At 36.4% G+C, this 21,713-nt stretch overlaps 14 protein-coding genes across 14 annotated transcripts; 9 read left to right on the forward strand and 5 right to left on the reverse strand. All coding sequences in view use genetic code 12, as the record gives it.

Annotated features, from left to right (window-relative positions):
• Positions 1 to 394: 394 nt before the first annotated feature.
• Positions 395 to 766, forward strand: RPA12 (DNA-directed RNA polymerase I core subunit; the record flags this gene model as incomplete). Its single annotated transcript, XM_049407504.1, has 1 exon — positions 395 to 766. The coding sequence occupies one exon, from the start codon at positions 395 to 397 to the stop codon at positions 764 to 766; it is 372 nt and encodes a 123-aa protein (XP_049263091.1).
• A 103-nt stretch (positions 767 to 869) lies between these two features.
• On the reverse strand, positions 870 to 1,844 carry J8A68_003629 (deoxyhypusine monooxygenase; the record flags this gene model as incomplete). Its single annotated transcript, XM_049407505.1, has 1 exon — positions 870 to 1,844. One exon carries the CDS (start codon positions 1,842 to 1,844, stop codon positions 870 to 872), a length of 975 nt encoding a protein of 324 aa, XP_049263092.1.
• Positions 1,845 to 2,411: 567 nt separating this feature from the next.
• Positions 2,412 to 3,389, reverse strand: J8A68_003630 (uncharacterized protein; the record flags this gene model as incomplete). The annotated part of the gene is made up of 1 exon (XM_049407506.1): positions 2,412 to 3,389. One exon carries the CDS (start codon positions 3,387 to 3,389, stop codon positions 2,412 to 2,414), a length of 978 nt encoding a protein of 325 aa, XP_049263093.1.
• An 812-nt stretch (positions 3,390 to 4,201) lies between these two features.
• Positions 4,202 to 4,642, forward strand: DQD1 (Dqd1p; the record flags this gene model as incomplete). Its single annotated transcript, XM_049407507.1, has 1 exon — positions 4,202 to 4,642. The coding sequence occupies one exon, from the start codon at positions 4,202 to 4,204 to the stop codon at positions 4,640 to 4,642; it is 441 nt and encodes a 146-aa protein (XP_049263094.1).
• A 319-nt stretch (positions 4,643 to 4,961) lies between these two features.
• Positions 4,962 to 5,945, forward strand: J8A68_003632 (uncharacterized protein; the record flags this gene model as incomplete). The annotated part of the gene is made up of 1 exon (XM_049407508.1): positions 4,962 to 5,945. One exon carries the CDS (start codon positions 4,962 to 4,964, stop codon positions 5,943 to 5,945), a length of 984 nt encoding a protein of 327 aa, XP_049263095.1.
• A 1,002-nt stretch (positions 5,946 to 6,947) lies between these two features.
• Positions 6,948 to 8,474, forward strand: J8A68_003633 (uncharacterized protein; the record flags this gene model as incomplete). The annotated part of the gene is made up of 1 exon (XM_049407509.1): positions 6,948 to 8,474. The coding sequence occupies one exon, from the start codon at positions 6,948 to 6,950 to the stop codon at positions 8,472 to 8,474; it is 1,527 nt and encodes a 508-aa protein (XP_049263096.1).
• Positions 8,475 to 9,312: 838 nt separating this feature from the next.
• Positions 9,313 to 12,318, forward strand: ZCF10 (Zcf10p; the record flags this gene model as incomplete). The annotated part of the gene is made up of 1 exon (XM_049407510.1): positions 9,313 to 12,318. The coding sequence occupies one exon, from the start codon at positions 9,313 to 9,315 to the stop codon at positions 12,316 to 12,318; it is 3,006 nt and encodes a 1,001-aa protein (XP_049263097.1).
• An 88-nt stretch (positions 12,319 to 12,406) lies between these two features.
• J8A68_003635 (uncharacterized protein) lies at positions 12,407 to 13,210 on the reverse strand (the record flags this gene model as incomplete). Its single annotated transcript, XM_049407512.1, has 1 exon — positions 12,407 to 13,210. The coding sequence occupies one exon, from the start codon at positions 13,208 to 13,210 to the stop codon at positions 12,407 to 12,409; it is 804 nt and encodes a 267-aa protein (XP_049263098.1).
• Positions 13,211 to 13,417: 207 nt separating this feature from the next.
• On the forward strand, positions 13,418 to 13,855 carry J8A68_003636 (uncharacterized protein; the record flags this gene model as incomplete). The annotated part of the gene is made up of 1 exon (XM_049407513.1): positions 13,418 to 13,855. One exon carries the CDS (start codon positions 13,418 to 13,420, stop codon positions 13,853 to 13,855), a length of 438 nt encoding a protein of 145 aa, XP_049263099.1.
• Positions 13,856 to 14,836: 981 nt separating this feature from the next.
• J8A68_003637 (uncharacterized protein) lies at positions 14,837 to 15,445 on the forward strand (the record flags this gene model as incomplete). The annotated part of the gene is made up of 1 exon (XM_049407514.1): positions 14,837 to 15,445. The coding sequence occupies one exon, from the start codon at positions 14,837 to 14,839 to the stop codon at positions 15,443 to 15,445; it is 609 nt and encodes a 202-aa protein (XP_049263100.1).
• A 927-nt stretch (positions 15,446 to 16,372) lies between these two features.
• Positions 16,373 to 18,967, reverse strand: AFT2 (Aft2p; the record flags this gene model as incomplete). The annotated part of the gene is made up of 1 exon (XM_049407515.1): positions 16,373 to 18,967. One exon carries the CDS (start codon positions 18,965 to 18,967, stop codon positions 16,373 to 16,375), a length of 2,595 nt encoding a protein of 864 aa, XP_049263101.1.
• A 428-nt stretch (positions 18,968 to 19,395) lies between these two features.
• J8A68_003639 (uncharacterized protein) lies at positions 19,396 to 20,145 on the forward strand (the record flags this gene model as incomplete). Its single annotated transcript, XM_049407516.1, has 1 exon — positions 19,396 to 20,145. One exon carries the CDS (start codon positions 19,396 to 19,398, stop codon positions 20,143 to 20,145), a length of 750 nt encoding a protein of 249 aa, XP_049263102.1.
• A 154-nt stretch (positions 20,146 to 20,299) lies between these two features.
• J8A68_003640 (mitochondrial 54S ribosomal protein bL12m) lies at positions 20,300 to 20,791 on the reverse strand (the record flags this gene model as incomplete). The annotated part of the gene is made up of 1 exon (XM_049407517.1): positions 20,300 to 20,791. The coding sequence occupies one exon, from the start codon at positions 20,789 to 20,791 to the stop codon at positions 20,300 to 20,302; it is 492 nt and encodes a 163-aa protein (XP_049263103.1).
• A 251-nt stretch (positions 20,792 to 21,042) lies between these two features.
• Positions 21,043 to 21,381, forward strand: J8A68_003641 (DNA-directed RNA polymerase II core subunit; the record flags this gene model as incomplete). Its single annotated transcript, XM_049407518.1, has 1 exon — positions 21,043 to 21,381. The coding sequence occupies one exon, from the start codon at positions 21,043 to 21,045 to the stop codon at positions 21,379 to 21,381; it is 339 nt and encodes a 112-aa protein (XP_049263104.1).
• Between the last annotated feature and the right edge of the window lie 332 nt (positions 21,382 to 21,713).

The following is a 21,713-nucleotide window of genomic DNA, read 5'->3' on the forward strand; positions in this document are numbered from 1 at the left end:
AATTTTGTTGATTCGAATTTTTTTTTCAGTGCCCTCAGGAAAGTGCTACCAGTTGCAAAATTGAGTACTGACACGGTTGAATATGATATATGCAGATGTGGATAAATTATGCAAACTTTGTACAATTAAAGCAGTTGGTTCTGGGAAGATACTACAGGGGGGTTTGAGGGATTAACAGTATTCCGATACGAATATCATGTTCCAATCTTTTATGTGGTGAAAATCTTGCCTTTCATACTGTTGTTATTTCAGTAATCTGTAAAACGATCTCACAAAAATCATCTAACCTGTAAAACAAAACTCATCGCTTTAATTTCCAAATTTTTCAATTCATCAATCACTCCAACCCTTTCAATTCACACAATCACCCATACCTACAAAAATATATATCAACATGTCAGTTGTCGGTTCCTTGATATTCTGTACCTATTGTGGTAACCTCCTCGACTCCCATAGTTCCACCGATAAAATAAATTGTCAAGTCTGTCAAGCAGCCTATCCAAAATCAAAATTCGCCAATTTAAAAGTCATAACTTCATCAGCAGAAGATGCATTCCCATCCACATTAAGATCAGCAAGATCGGTGGTTAAGACTACTTTAAAGAAAGATGAATTGGATGAAGGGGCAACTATTAAAGAAAAATGTCCAAAATGTGGAAATGAAGAAATGAGTTATCATACATTACAATTAAGATCGGCTGATGAAGGTGCAACGGTGTTTTACACATGTACTTCCTGTGGATACCGTTTCAGGACTAATAATTAGAGATAGAGACTTTTATATTGTTGCATATCTACCCTTTATTGTATATTAGATGAAAGAAAATAAAACAAACTAATAGAACGTGTATTAAATGTAGAATGTCTATCTAAACAGTGGCATATTCCAATTCATTTGAGTTTTCATATTCATACATATCCAAAGCCACAACCGCAGAATCCCTAACCACTTGTTCCTTATCCTCGAGGAAACTTTGTAACACAGGCAAACATTCATCAGTAGCAATAGATCCCAAAGCTTCCGCAGCTTCGTGTCTAACCATACCTGCTTCTCTTTCATCTTGCAAAACCTTAATCAAAGAAGGAACAGTGACAGGATTACATAGTTGTCCGAAAACATACGCGATTTCATGTTTAAATAACGCACTTGGATCTTCAAATCCTGAAGCTAATGCTAAACAAGCTTCATCTGATCCAAGATCTCTTAATCTGAACATCGCTCTATATCTTTCAAACAAAGGTCTTGATTGATCATTTAAAATTAATCTCAATTTTTCAATCTTGGCACTGATATTAGAAGAATCGTTATCCTCTTCAGTAGGTAATGGAGGTGCAGGATCAATAGAAGTATATAAACTCTTTTCCAAAGTTTCATTCTTTGCAGCATCACTATTTTCCCAATTAATTCTTTCAATTGCCAATTCACAAGTTTGTCTAATTTCCAAAGCAGGATCTTCATCATAATATTTCTTCAACAAAGGTAAAGATTCAGAATCCCCTAATGCACCCAAAGCTTCAGCAGCTTCATGTCTGACCATAATTTGTTGATCCAAATCATCCAATACTTGTCGTAAATAAGGTGCAGCATGTAAATTCTTGGTTTGGCCCATAACATAGGCAACTTCATGTTTTAATAATTCAGAATTATCCTTGAATGATTCAGCAATGTATTCGATCGCTTTATCAGCATTTTCTGCATTGGTTTCTTGTTCTGATCCAATCGATTTTAAATTGAATAAAGCTCTAAAACGATTGGCAAGTTTAACATCACCTGATTTGTTTATAAGAACATCTCGTAATTGTTCTAAAGTAGCTGTGTCTATGTTGATCTCACTAGTAGTCATTCTTTACTGTGCTGTCTCTCTGTAGAGTATCTCTGTATATGAGGGGGCGGTTGATGATAGATGAGAATACAATTATTGAATTGTCCCACCCGTGTTTTCATAAAATAATTTTAAATAAAAAAAAAGAAATCGAGAAAAAAAAAATTCTCATCTCATTTGGCTATATGCAGGATAAATTTTCATAATTAAGGTTACCTCCGTATTTCGGACTTTCTTTGGAACGTGTTTCACTATTTTAGTATTATAAATGAAGATGAGCTGATATGGGATGATTCATATGGAATATTGGCATTTGGTTGCAGAGAAAACTTATATAGTAAATTTTTGCATTGAAATTTATGCAAAAAATTGACCAAAAATCACATGATGTTCAATGGTAAGCATCAACAAGGTCTAGAATGTAAATACCCCGATGAAACCAGAGTTACTAGTTGGACTATTTTCTTCGAAAGAATAAGTTGGCTTAAGAAATGCTACATTAAATAATACAATATTCCAGGAGTATACGACTGTTTTCTATATGTTTGTATTAAAAGAATCTATTCTAAAGAGAAAGTCCATAAACTACTACTTCAACAACTCCTTAACTTCATCCTTTTGTTCTTCCTTTGCATAATCAGGTCTTAATTTTTCATAACCATGCACAGTTCTAGCATAAGTAATACCACCTAATCTACTTACAGGTTTCAATTTAGCAATATCAAGATTATTTAAATCCTTATTAATAACATCTTCTCTTACATGGAAATTAACCCCTTCAACAATACAAAGCACACCAGTTGCTCTATTTGGATCCTGCTTGGATTTCCATTCATGAGAATGAATTAATTTAGCTTCAATACTAAAAGCAGATTCACCAACATGCGGAGGAGCAACTTTTGAGGATTCCAATGGGGTTAATCCACTTAACTTCCATTCATCAATATCAATTGGAGCATTAGTTGAACAGAAATTAGCAGCTTCAACAAACCATTCACTAATTATATTAATGGTTAATTCTTCAGTATCCAAAATGTTTTGACAAGTATCTTTTGGATTTCCTCTACCACCACTAAAACCAATAGTAAAAATTGGTGGATCATGATTCACAAGGGTGAAATAAGAAAATGGAGCTAAATTGCGTACACCATCTTTACTGATAGTACTAACAAATCCAATTGGTCTTGGGACAACTGCACTAATTAAAGTCTTGTAATTGTCTACTGGATTTCTATTTGGACCATATGGATCAATTTCAATTTTTTGATGATTTTTCCAATCATCATTATTAGCACCTGAGCCAGCTTTCCAATCTTTATCTGGAATTTGAGTATAATTCCAAGCTAAATCAGAATCAAATTTTGGTCTTGAATTTTCAACTTTATTAAAATCAGGATGAGGATTTCTTTTAACTTGATTTTCTAATCCAAATCTCTTTGGTTCTTCCGGGGTGGCACTACCTGGTTGAGCATCTACTGTTTGTGTCATAATTGGCGATATTGTCTTTGAGAAGTATCTGGATGTTAATAAGTGTTGTTGTCTATTAAATAATCTTAATACTTTCATTGTGAACTTTTTAAATCAAGTTTTCCAAAACTTATAAACGGCGAAGGAATTGTTATTATAATAAACGTTCCAACAAAAGAAATTAAAGCCCCATTCTTCTAGAAAAATTTCTTTTAGTAATACGGAAATAGTGCAAAATGGAAATACAGAAAAATGATTTTATAGATATCCTACCTGGGACTACTTTATAACATGAATCAGCCCCTTACTAAATCTTACAAAAGAAACGTTGAAATTATAAACCAAACGTTAAAAAGCAATCTTCCTAATGGGAAATAAACTTCGGATCGATATGTCAAAAATCAAATTCCGGTTGTGTTATTTCCTAGTACCCATTTCCACACTTTCGAAAGAAATTCGAACAAGCGACAAGATAAGACAAATTTAAACAGGGCTCTGCTTGCACTTGCTAGGCTATGTTACGCTTATCCCCTTCTCCTCTTATCCCTATCTCCCCTCTACATTAAATATAATATCTACCAATAATCATACGACACCGTATAGAAATTAAAGCATAATTTGGTGATTGAAAAAATGGTTTAAAGCTCTCGGATAAATATATCTCCAGTCCCCACCTGTTTACCCCACTGTACATAAAACATCATTACATCAATATATTAATGGAAGAACCACATCTCCTCCACTTTTTTAATTTTATTCCGAGAACCCAACAGAAGAAAAAAAGACTCATCGCTTATCTACAAGAGTTTTATTGTTGACTTATCCACCCCCCTCTATCTCTCTCCGTAACGTTAAAGGAAGTGTCGGACATTCCCCCACAAGTATAGATCCAGCTAAACACATATTACCGAATGGTTAAGAAAGTATTACTAATCAATGGACCTAATCTCAATTTGTTAGGTACCAGAGAACCAGAAAAATATGGTACAACTACTTTAGCAGATATAGAACAGGCAGCAATTAAACAAGCAGAATTAAAACAAGATGGATCACAAGTATTAGCATACCAAAACAATACAGAAGGGAATATTGTCGATAGAATACATCAAGCTAAATTAGAAGGAGTAGGGTTTATTGTCATAAATGCTGGAGCTTATACTCATACTTCTATAGCAATTAGAGATGCCTTGTTAGGTACGGCTATACCATTTATAGAAGTTCATATTACTAATGTTCATCAACGAGAACTGTTTAGACATCATAGTTATTTGAGTGATAAAGCAATTGGGATTGTATGTGGTTTAGGGGTTTATGGTTATACTGCTTCTATTGAATTTGCACTTAATTATTAGAATAAACCGTAAACCTTATTTTCTCGGAGTTTGTTTGTTCCGGAAATTTTAATAAATAAATTTTTATAAAAATCAGTCGATCAAGATTTAAATAGATCCCCCCACATTGTTCAACTGTCTTATAACGTCGGATATCGTTTTATTAATTTTCTCTCATCGTTTATATCTGCTCATATATTCTTAACGCATGTGTTCCCAAATCTTCCCAAGATAATATAAATACCCAAGAGAATTCACTAACCTCTTTCACATTTTTATTTTCCTTCTCATCTCCCCCAACTTCTTTCTACCCCATTAAGAACTCCACAAAACAACAGCCATGCCATCTGCACTCAAATTAGTCGACATGAGTGATGAAACCATCACCGAAAACACCATCGCCATCAACTCCCAACATAAAGATGAACGTCTCAAATTCCTCATGGCAAAATTAGTCCAACATCTCCATGATTTCGCCCGTGAAACCAGACTCACCACTGATGAATGGTATGCCGGTATTGAATTCTTAACCGCCACCGGAAAGATGTGTTCTGATATCAGACAAGAATTCGTCTTGCTTTCAGATGTGCTTGGTCTTTCTGTTCTTGTTGATGGTCTTTCTCATCCAAAACCAAAAGAAGCCACCGTGGGTACTTTATTAGGTCCATTCCATACTCATGATGCTGAAGATAAACAAGAAGGTGACTCCATCTGTTCTAAAGATTTAGGTGAACCTCTTTTGATTGAAGGTATCTTAACTGATACCAAGGGGAACCCAATCCCAGATGCTAAGATTGATTTATGGCATTGTGATGCTAATGGATTATATGATACTCAATATGAAGATCGTGAACATCCTGATATGAGAGGTATTTTCACCACCAAGGAAGATGGTAGTTTTGTTATCAAGGCATCTAAACCAGTTCCTTATGCCATTCCTCATGATGGTCCAGTTGGGAAGATGTTACAAAAGATAAATAGACATCCTTATAGACCAGCTCATATTCATTTCATAATTGAAAAACCAGGTTATGATAAATTGATTACCGCTTTATATCTTCGTGGTGATAAATATGAATTCTCCGATGCTGTGTTTGGTGTTAAGTCTGATTTGGTATTTGATTTAGAACCATTGGGTGCTGAAAGAGCAGCTCAACATGGTATGAAGGCTGAAGATTGGTATTTGAATTGGGATTTCAGAATTATTACTGAACAAGAAGCTACCGATTTGGTTACTTCTAAGAATGTTGAAGCTTTGAAGAAGAGTGGTGAAAATTTGGTTCTTAACCAAGATGGTTTACCAGTATATGCTCCTTTAGATTAATTGCAAGGGTGACTATGAGACCGTTATATAATAAGTATATACAAATAGTTTAGAGTAGCGGTTTTATGTGCTTTTATGTTTGAATTTAATAAATCCGTGATATTTGATTTCCTAATCGGGATTATCCGTTTTTTCTCTAATTTCTTTGTGATCTCTTTTTGATCTTAATTAGATATGATAAGCAAATGGCACTTTTAGACTAATTGCTTCAACTAGACAGTTGTTCTCAAGATGGAATCAAACTTGTTTAGTCTAAAAGGTTTCCAAGTTGAAGAATTTGATGGGCTCAAGAAATCTTCTTTGTAGAATTGTCAAGCCTTGAGATATTGCGATCTGAATGAAGTGGAAAGAAATCTCAGCAGCTGGTTCTAAAAGCCCGCAAATATAGTTAAAGTTAGGAAGTTTACGGGTGCAATCTTCCTCTTTTACACGGGTGGGGGGGCTAAATACTTAGCCCGGGGTGATGAGCTGTTTAAACAATAGGTTGTAGTTGTTATTTGAATCTCCAGCCTAATTATTGACATGATTGCATGAAATCCGTATATGTAATGACCACTGGTGTTCTATAACCCACTTCTTTGTTAAGGTTACAGTTTGAAAGTATGTCAGAGGAGTTTCCCCTTTTTTAAAGGACAAATCTGGGGAAATGAGAAACTCTGATTTATTTCAGTTTAATTCTTGATCTGTCTATTTCCGTTTTTCTCCTGGATCGGAAATCACTTACACAAAAAAAAATAATGTCACGCGTACCCAATCAACTCAAAAGTGTCATCGCAAAATAAATTCATTTCCGTGAATAATAAAATAATAAATAAATAATTCTATTTCCGTTTTTCTCATCTAATTAATTTATTTTGACACAATGCTGAGATTGAAACAATTCTTAAATGAATATATAAACTCTCCAATCCCTTCGAGGAAAAAGCTTATCACTTAGTTTCTTAAAGGAGGAGAAATCAAGAAACCACATCTTTTCTTTCTTTTACATATAATTCACATACAATGTTGTCTCGTATAACAAGAACTCAACAACCAACTACCAGACTATTAGTCTTACGTTTCCTTTCAACCACCAGTCCAAAATCCAAGGTTGTCCAAACCACTGATGAAGCATTAGAAGGTATCCAATCCAACATCACTCTTCTTTCAGGTGGGTTCGGTCTTTCCGGTGTTCCAGACACAGTCATTAATGCCCTTGTTCAAAAACCCCACATCAAAAACATCACCGCTGTTTCCAATAATGCCGGTCTTGATGGCCGTGGTCTTTCCCAACTTTTAGTTACTGGACAAATCACAAAAATGATCTCGAGTTATATTGGTGGAAATAGAACTTTTGAAAAGTTATATCTTACCGGACAAATCGATCTTGAATTAACCCCACAAGGTAACTTGGCCGAACGTGTTCGTGCTGGTGCTGCTGGTATTCCTGCTTTCTACTCCCCAGCTGGTGCAGGTACTTGGTTAGAAGAAGGTAAATTACCAGTTAGATATGATTCAACTGGTGAAAAGGTCTTGAAAGCTAGTGAACCACGTGAAGTTCGTGAATTCGGAGGAAGAAGATTCTTATTAGAACCAGCTATTAACGGTGATGTTGCTTTAGTTAAGGCTTATAAGGCTGATACTTTAGGTAATTGTTGGTTCAGAGGTGCTGCCAGAAACTTCAATTCTGTTATGGGTAGAAATGCCAAATTGACAATTGTTGAAGCCGAACATATTGTTCAACCAGGTGAAATTGCTCCTGAAGATGTTCATTTACCTTCTATTTATGTTGATAGAGTTATCCAATCCACTACTCCAAAAGATATCGAAATCTTCAAATATTCCGAAGAACCATCTCAAGAATCATCATCTGCTGCCGAACAATCAGAAGCTGACTTAAAGAGAGCCAAGATTGTCAAGAGAGCCGCTCAAGAATTCACTGATGGTTCTTTTGCTAATTTAGGTATTGGTATGCCAACCTTAGCACCAAACTATCTTCCAGAAAACATTAATGTCACTTTACAATCAGAAAATGGTATTCTTGGATTGGGTCCATATCCAACCAAAGGTCAAGAAGATCCAGATATGATCAATGCCGGTAAGGAAACCGTCACATTAGCTCCAGGTGCATCTCTTTTCGGATCCGAAGAATCATTTGCCATGATTAGAGGTGGTAAGATTGATTTAACCATCTTGGGTGGATTACAAGTTTCTGCCAAGGGTGATTTAGCCAATTGGGGTCTTCCAGGTAGAGTTAAAGGTATGGGAGGTGCTATGGATTTAGTTTCTAATCCTGCTGCCACTAGAGTCGTTGTTGTTATGGAACATGTTGATAAGAAGGGTAGACCAAAGATTTTGGATGAATGTAAGTTCCCATTAACTGGTAAGAGATGTGTTTCTAGAATTATTACTGATTTGGCTGTCTTTGATGTTATTGATGAAAAATTGATCTTGATTGAAATTGATCCAGCTTCTTCTGTTGAAGAAGTTACTGCTAAGACTGGAGCTAAATTTGAAATTTCTCCAGATTTAAAGAAAATTGAAATCTAGGTTTAATTAAGGGGTACTTATTTATATTTATATATATTCATCTATAGAGAATGATACGTTAATGTTTTGCATTTGAACAATCTAAGAAAACGCTTCGGAGCAACAAGGGTCTCTCTATCGTAAAATGCTTTTACAATAAACCTCGTATATTTCCAGAGATTTACAGCATTGGCGTGTGATGACGTGATGAATAATTCAGCTCCTCAGGATACCAAGACAATGTCAAATTAATTCTCATATGCCTAATAAGCTGGGCGGCTCTTCGTCCTCCATTCCTGCTCATCAATGCAAGTTCAGGTACTCTGAAGCAACTTCCTTCCCTTTTATTTCCTGCCCCACCTGCTCATTTTTTTTACTTTTTCTTTTTGTATTTACTTATCTTGAATGGGGGAATTAATAAACAAAGGTACCAAATATCATATGGTTGCACATATATCATATCTTGGCAAGAGTCATTCGCCGAATACCAATGATCTAATATTTGTGGTAGCGCAGAGGGAAATTGGGTTGTTAAAAAAAATTGCTAAATTGAGAATTCCCCCCCACCTCATTTCAATTTTGTGTTTCTTAGTTTCTCGACTTCCAAGAATTTACCAGGAACAACAACAACCTAAAGAAGGCGATACGTAAAGAGGCGAAGAAGAAGAAGAAAGAAACAGAAGAAGAAGAAGACATCGTATTTTAAGTTATTTTTTTTCGAAACGCAAACACAATTTAAAACTTCTTGCAGTTCCGAATTATATATTCAACAACAAAAGTCTTTCAAACGAACGCTCGAAAGATCTTCCAGAAACTCGGAGAGACAGACTGAGAAAGAAACAGTAGATAATAAACGACCATGGGTAATCCAAATGAGTCAGCTACAAAAAAGCGAAGAAGAGTAAGGCAAGCTTGTGATTACTGTCGTACCAAAAAAGCAAAATGTGATGGTCTTGCTCCCGCTTGTACAAACTGTGTGATAAACGAAGAAGCATGTCAATACACACAAGCATCCAAAAGAAGAGGACTACCCAGTGGATATACGCATGATTTAGAGAAGAAAGTGGTATTGTTTCAAGCAATGTTAGCTTCTTTAACTGTGAGTGATGTCTCCAAGAATACAGAAGCTAATTTGATTCATATGTTGACGGAAGATAAATCGACATTTTTGACCAGTATTAAACAGTTACAACTGGTTTGGGATTCTTGTGGATTGTCGGATCTATTTGATCTGTTCATATTGGAGAATAATACAATTATACATGATGCTAAGGCATCTACTTCAAAATTAACAACATCACAATCAATACAAAAACTGCAGTCATTAAGTGAACACTCTCTGCTTCCACCAAGCGTTGCACCTCCTCCGGGTCCGCCACTGGGTCCTCCACCTCAAGAGCTACTAGCTCAACAACAACCAGAAACGCAACCAGAAATTGTTCAGCCTAATAATGGGCTGGTGATGGCACAACAACAATCAGCTCCGCTACTTCCGGTTCCTCAAAGACATTTACCAGCCATGGGATCAGGGCATATGCAACCACTTCCCCTTATAGAAAGAGGTCCCCAACAACTAAAGCAACAACAACCACTTTCTCAATCTCAATCACCTCCAATAGGAGTACAATTCCCCAAAGTCGAATCATCCACCTTTAATCAACTCTTGAATACATATTCAGAACATTTCATCAATGATCCGTCATTCTTTTTGAATTATGATATTTTTCAATTCATTTCTGAAGAAGAAGGCGCAACTCCAGAAGAATGGATTCCGGTTGCTTTGCAATATCATGGATTATCATCATTAATCTCGGGTTTCACTATAAAAGCAATCCAACAATATCATAGTAATAGAATGTTAGTTGATCAAAAGAATCCATTCCGAGTAGGTTCAATCTTCAATGTTTCATCATTTGCAATCGATGCCGCCATATCCAACCGTATCAAAATCCCATTAGAAATATTTCAATTCCCGCTGAATTTACGAGAAATGGTAGATAATTATTTCCAAATCTATCACCCATTAATCCCCATGCTCGATCGTATCTCCATCCTCCGTCAAGTCCATCATCTCCAATCCATCATCGGGAATAACAACGTCGAAAAACAAACCCTTGCAAATACCGACTGTAATTTAATAGCCCTAGTATGGGCAGTCTTGGCCTTAGGAGAACTCGCAACCGCAACCACCCCAGAAACCGCCAATGTTAAATATATCCAAACGGCAATCTATGCCAAAAATGCCATCATGTCGCTTGAGAATTCCTTAACGTCCACCATTGAAACCATTCAAGCACAAGTATTGCTCGGATTCTTCTATTATCAACTCGGACAATGGGATTTCTCATGGGTGCTTATTTCATCGGGGTCGAGAATGGCGATTGATGTCAGATTGATGAGACACGCAAGTAGTTCCGCCAAGGAGGATGAGAATATCAAAGAAGAAGAAAAGAAATATCGGGCAACTTGGGATAATATCAATCGAGAAAGGACTTGGGCCGTGGTGTATATTGTCAACACTTTGTTGGCCGCGAGAATGGGGAGGTCACCTGTGGTTAGGGCCCTGGATTGGCCAATTCCGCAGATTAATAGTGATGGATGGGAGGAATGGGATAGTTGGACATGTTTCCATTCTGGGGAGATCCATTTGGAAAATGGGCGGTTTTTGTCAACGTTTAATGAGTTTATTAAGGTGATTTCGATCTTGAATTTAGCTATTACTTCGAATATCGATACTTCTAAAGAGAATATTCACAAGGAGGACGAGCATAATAGTGCCGAAGTGAGTGAACATGTTGTTGTAGATTATGATGATTGGAAGAATTCGAATAGTTTGACGATTGGTCAATTTGAAGAGAAATTATCCGATTGGAGTCATGGGTTACCTGAATATTGTCGATTACAACACTTTTCTAATCCAAGTTGTCTCCCACCTTCAATCTCATTCCTCCATTTAGCACGTGCGTTAACATGGTGTATATTAGCAGTTCGATTAAGTTCCCTTAAAGGTGGCGATGAGATCAAAGACAGACTCATCCACTCCAGAGATGAAAAATATACTCGGGCAGTAAAATGGATTCGAGGATTAATTAATGAAAAGAGTTTGGTCAATCTTAAATATTTCCCATTTGTTGACTATGCCCTAATTATGGGATTTAATTTCCCCAATATGATGAATTTTAGTACTGAAGAAGAGAAATTAAGACATTGTCAAGACATTAAAACTTGTTTGGTTCATGCTAGTGAAACTTCGACCCCATGTAAGATTTCGTATGATTTGTACCGGATTATGAATAATGAAGAAATTGATATGAAACCAAGAGTAAACTTCTTCAATCCCCATCATTCTAGGATTAACGGCGCCCCCACTACTACTACCATACCAGGTACTTCCAATCCTGCTAATGGAAATCGCGATTCACCAATAATTTCAGAATACATAAATTCCGCATCCCAAGTCTCAACAGCAGTACAGACGCCATTAGACGCCCAACTGAAAACCATTCTCGCGGGAATAAACGCTTTAAGTCCCCCCTCACTTCCACCTACAACTAACTCCATGCAACTGCTGCAAACGCTTCCTCCAATGAGTGGTGGTCCAAGTAATGAAGCGACTCCCAATTCTGGACTTGATTTGTTTATGATTAATAGAGGGTATTTGAATATCCAAGGTGGGATCAACAGTGGGGTTGGGAATGGAGGTATGGCTGGACATTTGACTCCGCCGATTCCGCAGGCGATGTATTCCTCGATATATGACCATAGTCCACAGCATAAGGGACCAGGGGGGGTAAGGAGACTGTTTGATGGAGAAGGGGGACAAGGGGGATCGTCGATGAAGTATGAAGTAAAGAGAGAATTATAAAAACGTTGGGACTATCCTTTGTTAGTATTTAAGTTATTTATTTATTTGTAATATATACACATGTGCATTTTGTTATTCTCCAACTAACTTAGCCAAACAAACCTTCTTCCATGGAATTAGGTATTGGCTTATCACCGTATGCACCAAACCAACTGATAGGTCTTGTCCATATAGTAGGGATATTCAACTTCAAAACCTCAGCTGTTTTGGTGGCTAATTTCTCTCCATCATAGAAATTATCACCTTCATATACAAATGATACCAAAACATTAACATCAAAAGTATAGTTAACGTCATTAGTAGTATCTATAATACGAGGGAAATTCAATGCTTTTAATAAACTTCTTACGTAATTAGAAGTATCATTATTTTCTTTCTTCAGATCATCATATACTTTCTCGGAAGATAATTCTAATGATTCAAGAGATTTACTTAATAATACTTCAGTAGTATACAATTCAATATCACCTGCTTGCACATGTTCAAACAAACCAGCATCCAGAGAATCCAATATCAATACTTTTGTTAATTGAGTCAATGATTGTATGAATGGGATTATGACTTTTATGACATATGATTCTGTAAAACTTGGTAATATTGGTGACCGTTGTTGAATTAATGTGATTTTCAATTGAGGATTGTGATATACTTCAATAGCATTAGATAAGCCAACAGTGCCATGATTATTCAGATAGTCAATTGGAGATGCAAATGGATAAACATATAAATCATTTAATGTTCCTACTTTGATTAAATTATAAGTATGAATAAATAAATCAATGGTTAATTGTGGGATATTTCCAATTGAAATTGATGGTATTATTAATGTGGTAGTGTCTGTTACAAAAGACGATTCTGGTGATGATGTTGATGATATGAATGGTTGTTCCATATTCTGTATATTCTATGTAGATCTATGTATTAGAGATTAACCAGTGTTGATCTAATGGGATGGCAAAGTCGAAATTGAAAGAAAAAAATAAAATTGTCGATGTTGCTGGTGGTGTTGCTGGTGTTGTTTATTGAATTGTAAACAAATCAAAGAAAGTTAAAACTTTCTTTTTAATCACTCTGAGAATAAGAAGTATATAAATAAAAGATGGAAAAAAGTAACAATCAAAGAGGAAATAGGAGGTTGAATAGAGGTAGGTATCGTCATAGAAATGGTTATAGAGGTGGTAAAAGACGTGGTTTCACAAAGAACAAGAATGAAGAAAAAGGAATCTTCAGCAAGATATTAAACTTTTTTTGGATAATAATTCAAGCAATTCTTGGGATATTTGGAATTAAATTCAAAGCTGCAAAGAAGCCGAAACGAAGATATAATAGGATAAATTTCGCTGACTGGAAACCCCCACAAGCTACAGCTGAACAGAATATTGAAGTTATGGACAACAAAAGCGAAACTATTGAAGTTATGGACAGCAAAAGAGAAACTATTGAAGTTATGGACAAAAGAGAAACAATCCTTTATGATTCAGGTACAGGAGAAATATATAGGACCTTTTTAGCAAATTTGGATGTAAAGGAAGCTTGATGCCATTTGATGTGTTGCTACAATTGAAAATGCATGATGGTTTTTTCATAACACTTCTAGCCAAATGCCTTCATGATTGTCAATCATTCATTTGGCAATAAAGCACCAACAAGGAGTATTGGTAAAATCTTCGGGTAAAGAGTCAAGAACATTTTGCTTCACTTTTAAGCTATAGAAATTAATTATCTACACTGTATGTCTTACACCTTAATATACAATAAAAGGGAATTTGACACAACTGCCATTGAAACAATTCGATGTGCCCTACAAGAAACTGAATATCCATGTCAGTGATGTAGATTCTGGTTTGTTTGTTAAGTGGACAACTCCCGGAATTGAGTCCCAGACTTTGAGAGCAAATTAAACTATCTGTTACGTGCAATTATGCAAGAGTTTGGAGCTTGACTTTTCTTGGGTATCTGAGTGTGATTGTACTTTCAAAGAAAGAGCAATTATCTGTTACGTGCAATTATGCAAGAGTGAAGGCTGCTCTTTCTTTGAAAGTACAATCACACTCAGATACCCAAGAAAAGTCAAGCTCCAAACTCTCCTCAAGACCTAGTTAGATATATACCGAACCTCTGTGATACAATACCAATACGTGGTATGGTGACATGGTCTTCGGCTTATCTAGTCTCGACAGTCACTAGGTAAATTACTTTAGACGTGTTCGCGTTGTTGACACTCCTTAAATGCGTCTACTACAAATTCTACAAAGGCTATTTCTTCTACATTTCTTGGCCTCTTATTCAATCTCTCGGCTATAAATATGCTTGCTTTCGCCCTCTTTTATATGGCTTTATCTTTTAATAAATAAAACAACTATTCTTTGGACTGAATATTAGCAAGCAACCTCCAAATACCGTGTTCGCAAATCACCTGCGTTCACTAAGAATTCACCCCTTCTAAGTTGAAGCAGTGTGCTCCCGTGATTTGCGTCCAGGGTATTTGGGAGTTAATTTTCTACATTAGAATTTGCAAATGTCGTTACAAGCTAAAGAACAGTCAATTGATGCAAGTGTTGGTTTAGACCAGTTGTCCATAGACGACATGGAAGTTGATGTCACTTCTCCGATTGTTATCTCAGATGATAGTGATAATGAAGATGATGATGGTGGTATTTGTGATGGTTTCGTTGATATCAAGGCTGAAGCGACTAACGGAAGCAAGAATGTTGGTGCTGGCGTCTCCGTTAGTCAAGGGTTAGAATGGGACTCTGCTCCTTTGTCTAATAGAAAGAGACTTGGTCCTCCTGCTCGTCCCCCTGTCTATCCAAGCAAGGATGAATTAAATGCTGCGGCTAATGCTACGCCTAAAGTGGACTTCATTAACTTTCAGTTAAGATCATCATGGAAGAAAGCGATAAGACAAAATATCGCCCTGACTTTTCAAAACCTCCAATTCAAGAAAGATAACCTTGCTTGTCAATCGGAAGCGGTTGATATTGGTGTTAAGATTTATGTTAGGATAAAAGAGTACTTCTTGGACCCTGAAAACTTTGTTTTCACCGAGAAAACCCAAATCCATAACATGGACATCATTAACGACGGAAAGTCACTTTGGAATTATAAGTCAATTGTCATTTCTTGAAACTAGTTGATGAGCTTTCAACCGCAAGGTTACTTGCTTTCGGTTCCCTTGCAACAGAGATGATTAACAGAACCAGAACGGTGAGAATGAAAGACATTCTAAACTATATTGATAGAGGCGCTGAGCTCTCTTGTGAAACTATTGTCAAAGAGAGAATTGAAGAATATATCAAATACTTAAACTAAACTCGTAGGCTTGTTTAAGTATTTGATGTATTCTTCAATTCTCTCTTTGACAATAGTCGAGTTTAGTTTTGGGTTGTGTGAAGCTGAGAACCACCAAGGGTCTGCCACGAAAGCTATGGACAATTTTCGCCTTAAGAACACCTGTTCACCATAGACAATAGTATTCTACCAGATGAAGTTTTCCGGAGAGGAGAATCCAATTATCATAGTTAAGACAACCAACAAAGTAGTTCTCCACACGGAGAAAGTATACCAAGATAACTATAGCCAGCAAGAATAATTATCCTATTTGATAACCATACATCAAGAGATAAATGACTGCAAATACAATATTTCTCTTGATATTAAATAAATATTCTCTTGAAGCTGAGAAAACTCCTATGCAGAATCGTGCGACTTCGTGCATGAAACGAACAGGAGTTCCTTAATGGAGAAGATTTGATATGACAATTGTATCACACGTTCCGTGTGATTGTTAGACTATAGCTATAGCTGGAAGAACGTCTTTAGATACAGCTGGGTTTCCTACAGCCAAAAGATGGGTTGGAAAAGGAGGATTGTGTATAGAGATGAATAAACATTACTCACTATTATTAATTATATATAAATTATATAAAGAAACACCAAATTAATTATATGAAATAAAATTCTAGATATTAAAATTAAGAATTGAATAAAAAACATAAAAAATACTGAATATAATAAAACCAATCTCGTAAATATAAATAAACCACTTTCTTAATCACCATCCAGAATCATTAAAACTCGACATATTATTCAATATACTAGAAGTAGGCAAATTATTGCTTCCACCCAGCACCCCACTACCACCACCTCCTCCTCCACCGCCACTGCCACTCCCACCACCGCCTATGCCACCAAGAAGATGCAGACCACCCGAACCACCAAGATTCAGATCTCTAAATAATCCACCCCCGAGGCCACCACTACTACTTCCTCCAATCCCACCTGTCAGATTCGACCCACTGGAACCCAATAATCCACCCTGTCCACCCAAACTAAACCCCGGCATGAATGAAATATTATTCAACTGTAGTTGAGAAGGTGGAGTCGGTTGTTGTTGTTGTTGTTGTTGTTGATTGGAACCCGTACTGAATTGACTAGATAATTTCAATTCATTCAAAAGATTATTAGTTCCGGAATATTTATCACCCAAATTACCCAATATGAGATTTGCCTTATTATTATTATTATTATTATTATTATTCGAACTATTTTTCAAAAGATGGGATGGGTTTAGGGTTGTATTCGAATTGCTTAATGGGGGCATTAGGGATGTGGATGAGGATAGGGAGATATGTGAAGATGATCCAAGCATATTTGAAGCCGCCGCTACTGCTGCTGCTGCATTTACTGCAGCCGCTTGTGATTGACTCGTACTATTATTATTATTGGATTGCGGGTTTCCGGAACCAGTGGTTGGAGATAGGGATAGTTTATTCTGAATAGAATTAAATGGGGGTAATTGTTGATTTTGATTCTGGATCAGGATTTGATTCGACGGTACGATATAAGACCCAAAGCTTTGTGCATTACTAGATAAATTAATCCCCGGTAAATGAGTTAAATTATCAATAGTTGAACTATTGATTCCATTATTTGTGGGAGGTAATGGTCCACCTGTTGTATATTCATTATCTGAATCGTTTAATAATGGAGATAATGGAATTAGATTTGCACTTTGATTCCCACTTAGGGTATTTGCGGTAGATGGACCATTTAACCAACTATTCAATATTGATTTCTTTTGTTCTTGGACAACTTGATCTTGTTGTTCCTGTTGTTGTTGTTGTTGCTGGTGCTGGTGCTGGTGTTGGTGATGGTGATGATGAAGCTCGTGCTGATCATGGTGGTGTTGCTGTTGTTGTCTTAATTGCGAAATGGCAAGTCCGTCTGATACCCTCCTCCTACTAGCATCTTCCTGTTGACTAGCAATCCTTTGATTTCCAACTACTTCATCCTCTTCTTCCTCTACTTCATCGCCTTCTTCGATATTCTGCTCCTGAGAAACACCGAGTTTCCCCTTGTCATCAAACTCCTGTAATCGTTGTCTTAACCTATATATAAACCTCGGACTCAAGAAATCCATATGATCCAAAATCAACTGCAAAACAAATGAATCCATAAGAAATCCCCTTTCCGGAGATTGACTATTACTCAAAACAATTGCATTTATTTTCTCATTCACTTCATTACGCAATTGTAATAAAAGATCGCTACCACTAGTTAGTAATCCTCCTCCAGATAAATTATTCATGTTATTGTTGTATATCATCGATCCTTGATCAGGCGGGGGGAGTTGTATTTGATGTTGTTGTTGTTTCAGCTGTGATTTTTTCGAAACTGTAGATTCTGTCTTTGTTTTAGGTTTCGGTTTATCCTTCTTCGAGACCGCCGGTTTCCTCTTCGTCGTAGTAGGATTTGGAATCAATTTCGGTTTCTTTATCTTTCCAGCACCTCCACCTGGCTCCCCTGCCGTGGTCGCGGTCTTCTTCGTTCGTTTTCGTTTCTGTTGGGGTTGGGGTAGGGGTTGTATTGGAGTTGAGAAATTATTATTCATTGGAGTGGAAGTTTTGGTAGGTGGTGGAAGTGGATATACTGGCATCTTATCTTCAAAGAAGTCTTGCTCCTCTCTTGTTGGGGTAATCACCGTTGGGGTAGTTGTATCGGATATTGATGTTGATGATTCGACTAATCTATTAAACAAATCTGATCCTTTACTTGAATTTTGATCGCTTGCACTTGATTGATCTAGATTAGGTTCTATATTACTCCCTTTATTTGTTTTTGTTTTTGACTTTTTGAGAGCTGCTGATGATTCAATCCGTCGTTGTTCCTTTTGTTGTTGCCCATTCGATGACATGACCGATACATTTCTCAACCTAGATTCATCTCCTAATGATGATAACGATTGTGAGTCACAATTCACTTGATGGTCATGATTATCATTTATAATCAGCAAAGTCCATACTTTATCCCTTATCCCATAATTAGCTCTAATCTTAAACGGACAAGTAGTCTGTCTTCGTATTGGTTGTTTATTGTTACCATTGGTAGTACTCTTGGATGACGATGATTCACTAACAATTGCAGCTTTCTTTTCTTTATTCTTACATCGAAATATTATCTTCCCAGTATCTGATCTTTCAATCACAATCTCAATTCCTTTCTTATGTATCAAACAATCGGATAACCAAGGTTTTATGTCTTCTTTATTGGTGAATTTCCTATTCTCGAGATCTAAATCAGATAATGAAACTCGACATAGTCGTCTTATTGGTACATTCGTCGTCGTTGATGTCGTTGTTTCTGTCATTATGTTTGACGTTGTCTGGAGTAACTATACCTGGGGCAGAGGGCTACTAACAGGGTATCCTTATCGTTCTTGAGTTAAGTCTGGTACTTTCCTCAAATGTCGTAGTCTATGTAGCTGTTATATTTTCACGCCCCTTTTGTTTCGTATATCCTTCTGTCTCTCTATTCCCTAGCTCTCTCTAACTATACTAATCAAAAGTCTCTTAGTTTAACTTTAGAAAGATTAGTAGCGATTGCATGAAATATTAAAATGGTGTGATGTGAGAAATGTCGCATATTAAACTAAAAGTTAAATTAATCTGCTGTACGACATAGGTGAAGAATTCTGACGACATTATTTGGTTAATTTGCCACGACCCTTTGATCAGATCCATCGATGATCACTAATGACCCCAACCTAATTACATCAGAGTATTAAATAGACTGAAAATGAATGTATACTCGTCGGATATCCAATATCATCAATTCCAATCCAATGGTCATCTTCGACACAATTATGATATCTTAACAGAGAAAGTGGAAGAATTAATTCGGATATGCGAGTCAACATTCGTTACATCCCAATCACAGACAGACAACCTTATAAAGTCATTACAGGCCACAATTGAGTTAATCTCGAACAATCATGAACCTGATTCCGATTATCCAATTCATGTTTATCGAAAACTACAACGACTAGTTGAGGGATATAGACAATTAATCAAATATTTACAATCCGATGATCACGAACCTGGACTGAATGGTAGTGTGACGGAGATTTTGCATGGGGATGGGATATCTCCAATATCAAGTCCCTCTTTATTTGAGACGCCTCAACGACATCAAAAAGAATCCTCTGAGATATCATTACCCCGTCAGCCTCAACAAACCACCACCACCGTCGATACCAACAGTGAATTCGATGACGAAGAAGATGATTACGATGATATTGATTCCGAATTGCATAACAGTTTAATCACGTTGAAACCCATGAAATTAAATCGAGCAGAAACACCCCGATTAGTCCCCAACGTAAATACTAGTCCATTCAAGAACAATATCCCCCCGGGAATGATTTCTTCCACGCCGACTAAACAACAAATGAGTCCTCATTCTGTGATCATCCCCTCGCCAGCTTATGAATATATGAAGTCTCATGCGGTGGATAATACATTTACTACTACTGATACATTGGAATAGGAACTTTTATAGACAATGTTAAATAAAACGTTTTTAATAGATATTATTATTATTTATAATGTATATGTACAAGAAGAATAAAGTCACAAGAACATGCACGGATTGAAATCGTCAGAGCTATTTCTGCCGTATCTCTATGATTGAACTAATCTATCTATTCCAAGACAACCTTAGCACCCAATCCTTCCAAAAGAGCCTTCATCTTTTCAGCATCTTCCTTAGCAACATTATCTTTCAACACTTTTGGAGCACTTTCAACAAACTTCTTAGATTCAACCAATGACAATCCTAATAATCCTTTAACTTCCTTAATAATCTTTGGTTTTGATTTAGCATCGAAAGATTCCAACTTCACGGCGAAAATCATCTTTTCTTCAACTTCTTCCTTCACTTCTTCTTCCACAGCAGCTGGGGCAGCAGGAGCGGCACCGGCAGAAGGTAAGGCGATATCTGAAATATTTAATCTGGTCTTCAATTCTGTGATTAAGGCAGAGGTTTCTAATAAAGTCAAAGTAGAAATTTGATCAACAATAGTAGAAATCTTTGGATCAACTGCTGCAGCAGTGGAGTTAAAACGGAGTCCTAATACTCTTCTGGTGGCGACTGATCTTAATGCTGGTCTAATGGCTTGACGAATGACTGACATGGCTGCTCTACTATGTATATTGAATCTACCTTAATTGACTATTGTCTCTATGAAGTGGAATGAATAAAAAATTTTGAACCTAAATTGGTTGGTTGGTTTTGGTGAAAATTTTTTGTTGGTACAAATTACACGACCTTTCATTTTGGCTCTCACTATTTCAGTGGCACTATGAATTTTTCAACTGTCTCCATTGATGGCCAATACATCGCTAGTCGTAGGGAAGCAATAGATAATAATAGAAGAGAGTAATAATGGCATCATTTAGATTCTGTGCAGAATGCAATAATATGTTATACCCCAAAGAAGACAAAGAAGGTCAAAGATTATTATATGCCTGTCGTAATTGTGGATATACCGAATTAGCAGAAAATCCAAAAGTATATCGTCATGAATTAATTACCAATATTGGTGCAACTGCTGGGGTTGTGGAAGATATTGGGAATGATCCAACTTTACCTAGATCTGATAAAGAATGCAATAAATGTGGAAATCGAGAATGTGTGTTTTTCCAATCACAACAAAAGAGAAAAGATACGAGTATGATTTTGTTTTATGTTTGTTTGAATTGTAAAACAGTATTTCAGGCATAACCTCCTTGAGCAACCCTTGAGCGAAGCTCGAGGGATGGTTCCATAGAGAATGTTTTGGTTCCAGAGAGAAGTCGAGGGTGATTCTCCAAAGCAGAGAGAAGGTTAATCGTGGTTATTTTGTATTATAGATATTTCAGTTCTTCAATCAGCCTTTCNAAAGGCTTTTATAAAATGTACAATAAAACGAAAGGTAAAATATACTAATGAATGGCTTTATTATTACTTTGTAGATAAAACTGGTAAACAAACTGTTACATAAAATTACTAAAAGAATCAACATTAACCCCATTGTTTTCAAATTGGATTCCTGTCTCTCTAGTGCGTAGCGCAAG

The sequence above is a fragment of the Hemisphaericaspora subhashii genome (genome assembly GCF_019202705.1).
Source record: "Hemisphaericaspora subhashii strain CBS 10753 chromosome Unknown scaffold51, whole genome shotgun sequence".
Lineage (NCBI taxonomy): Eukaryota > Fungi > Ascomycota > Pichiomycetes > Serinales > Debaryomycetaceae > Hemisphaericaspora > Hemisphaericaspora subhashii.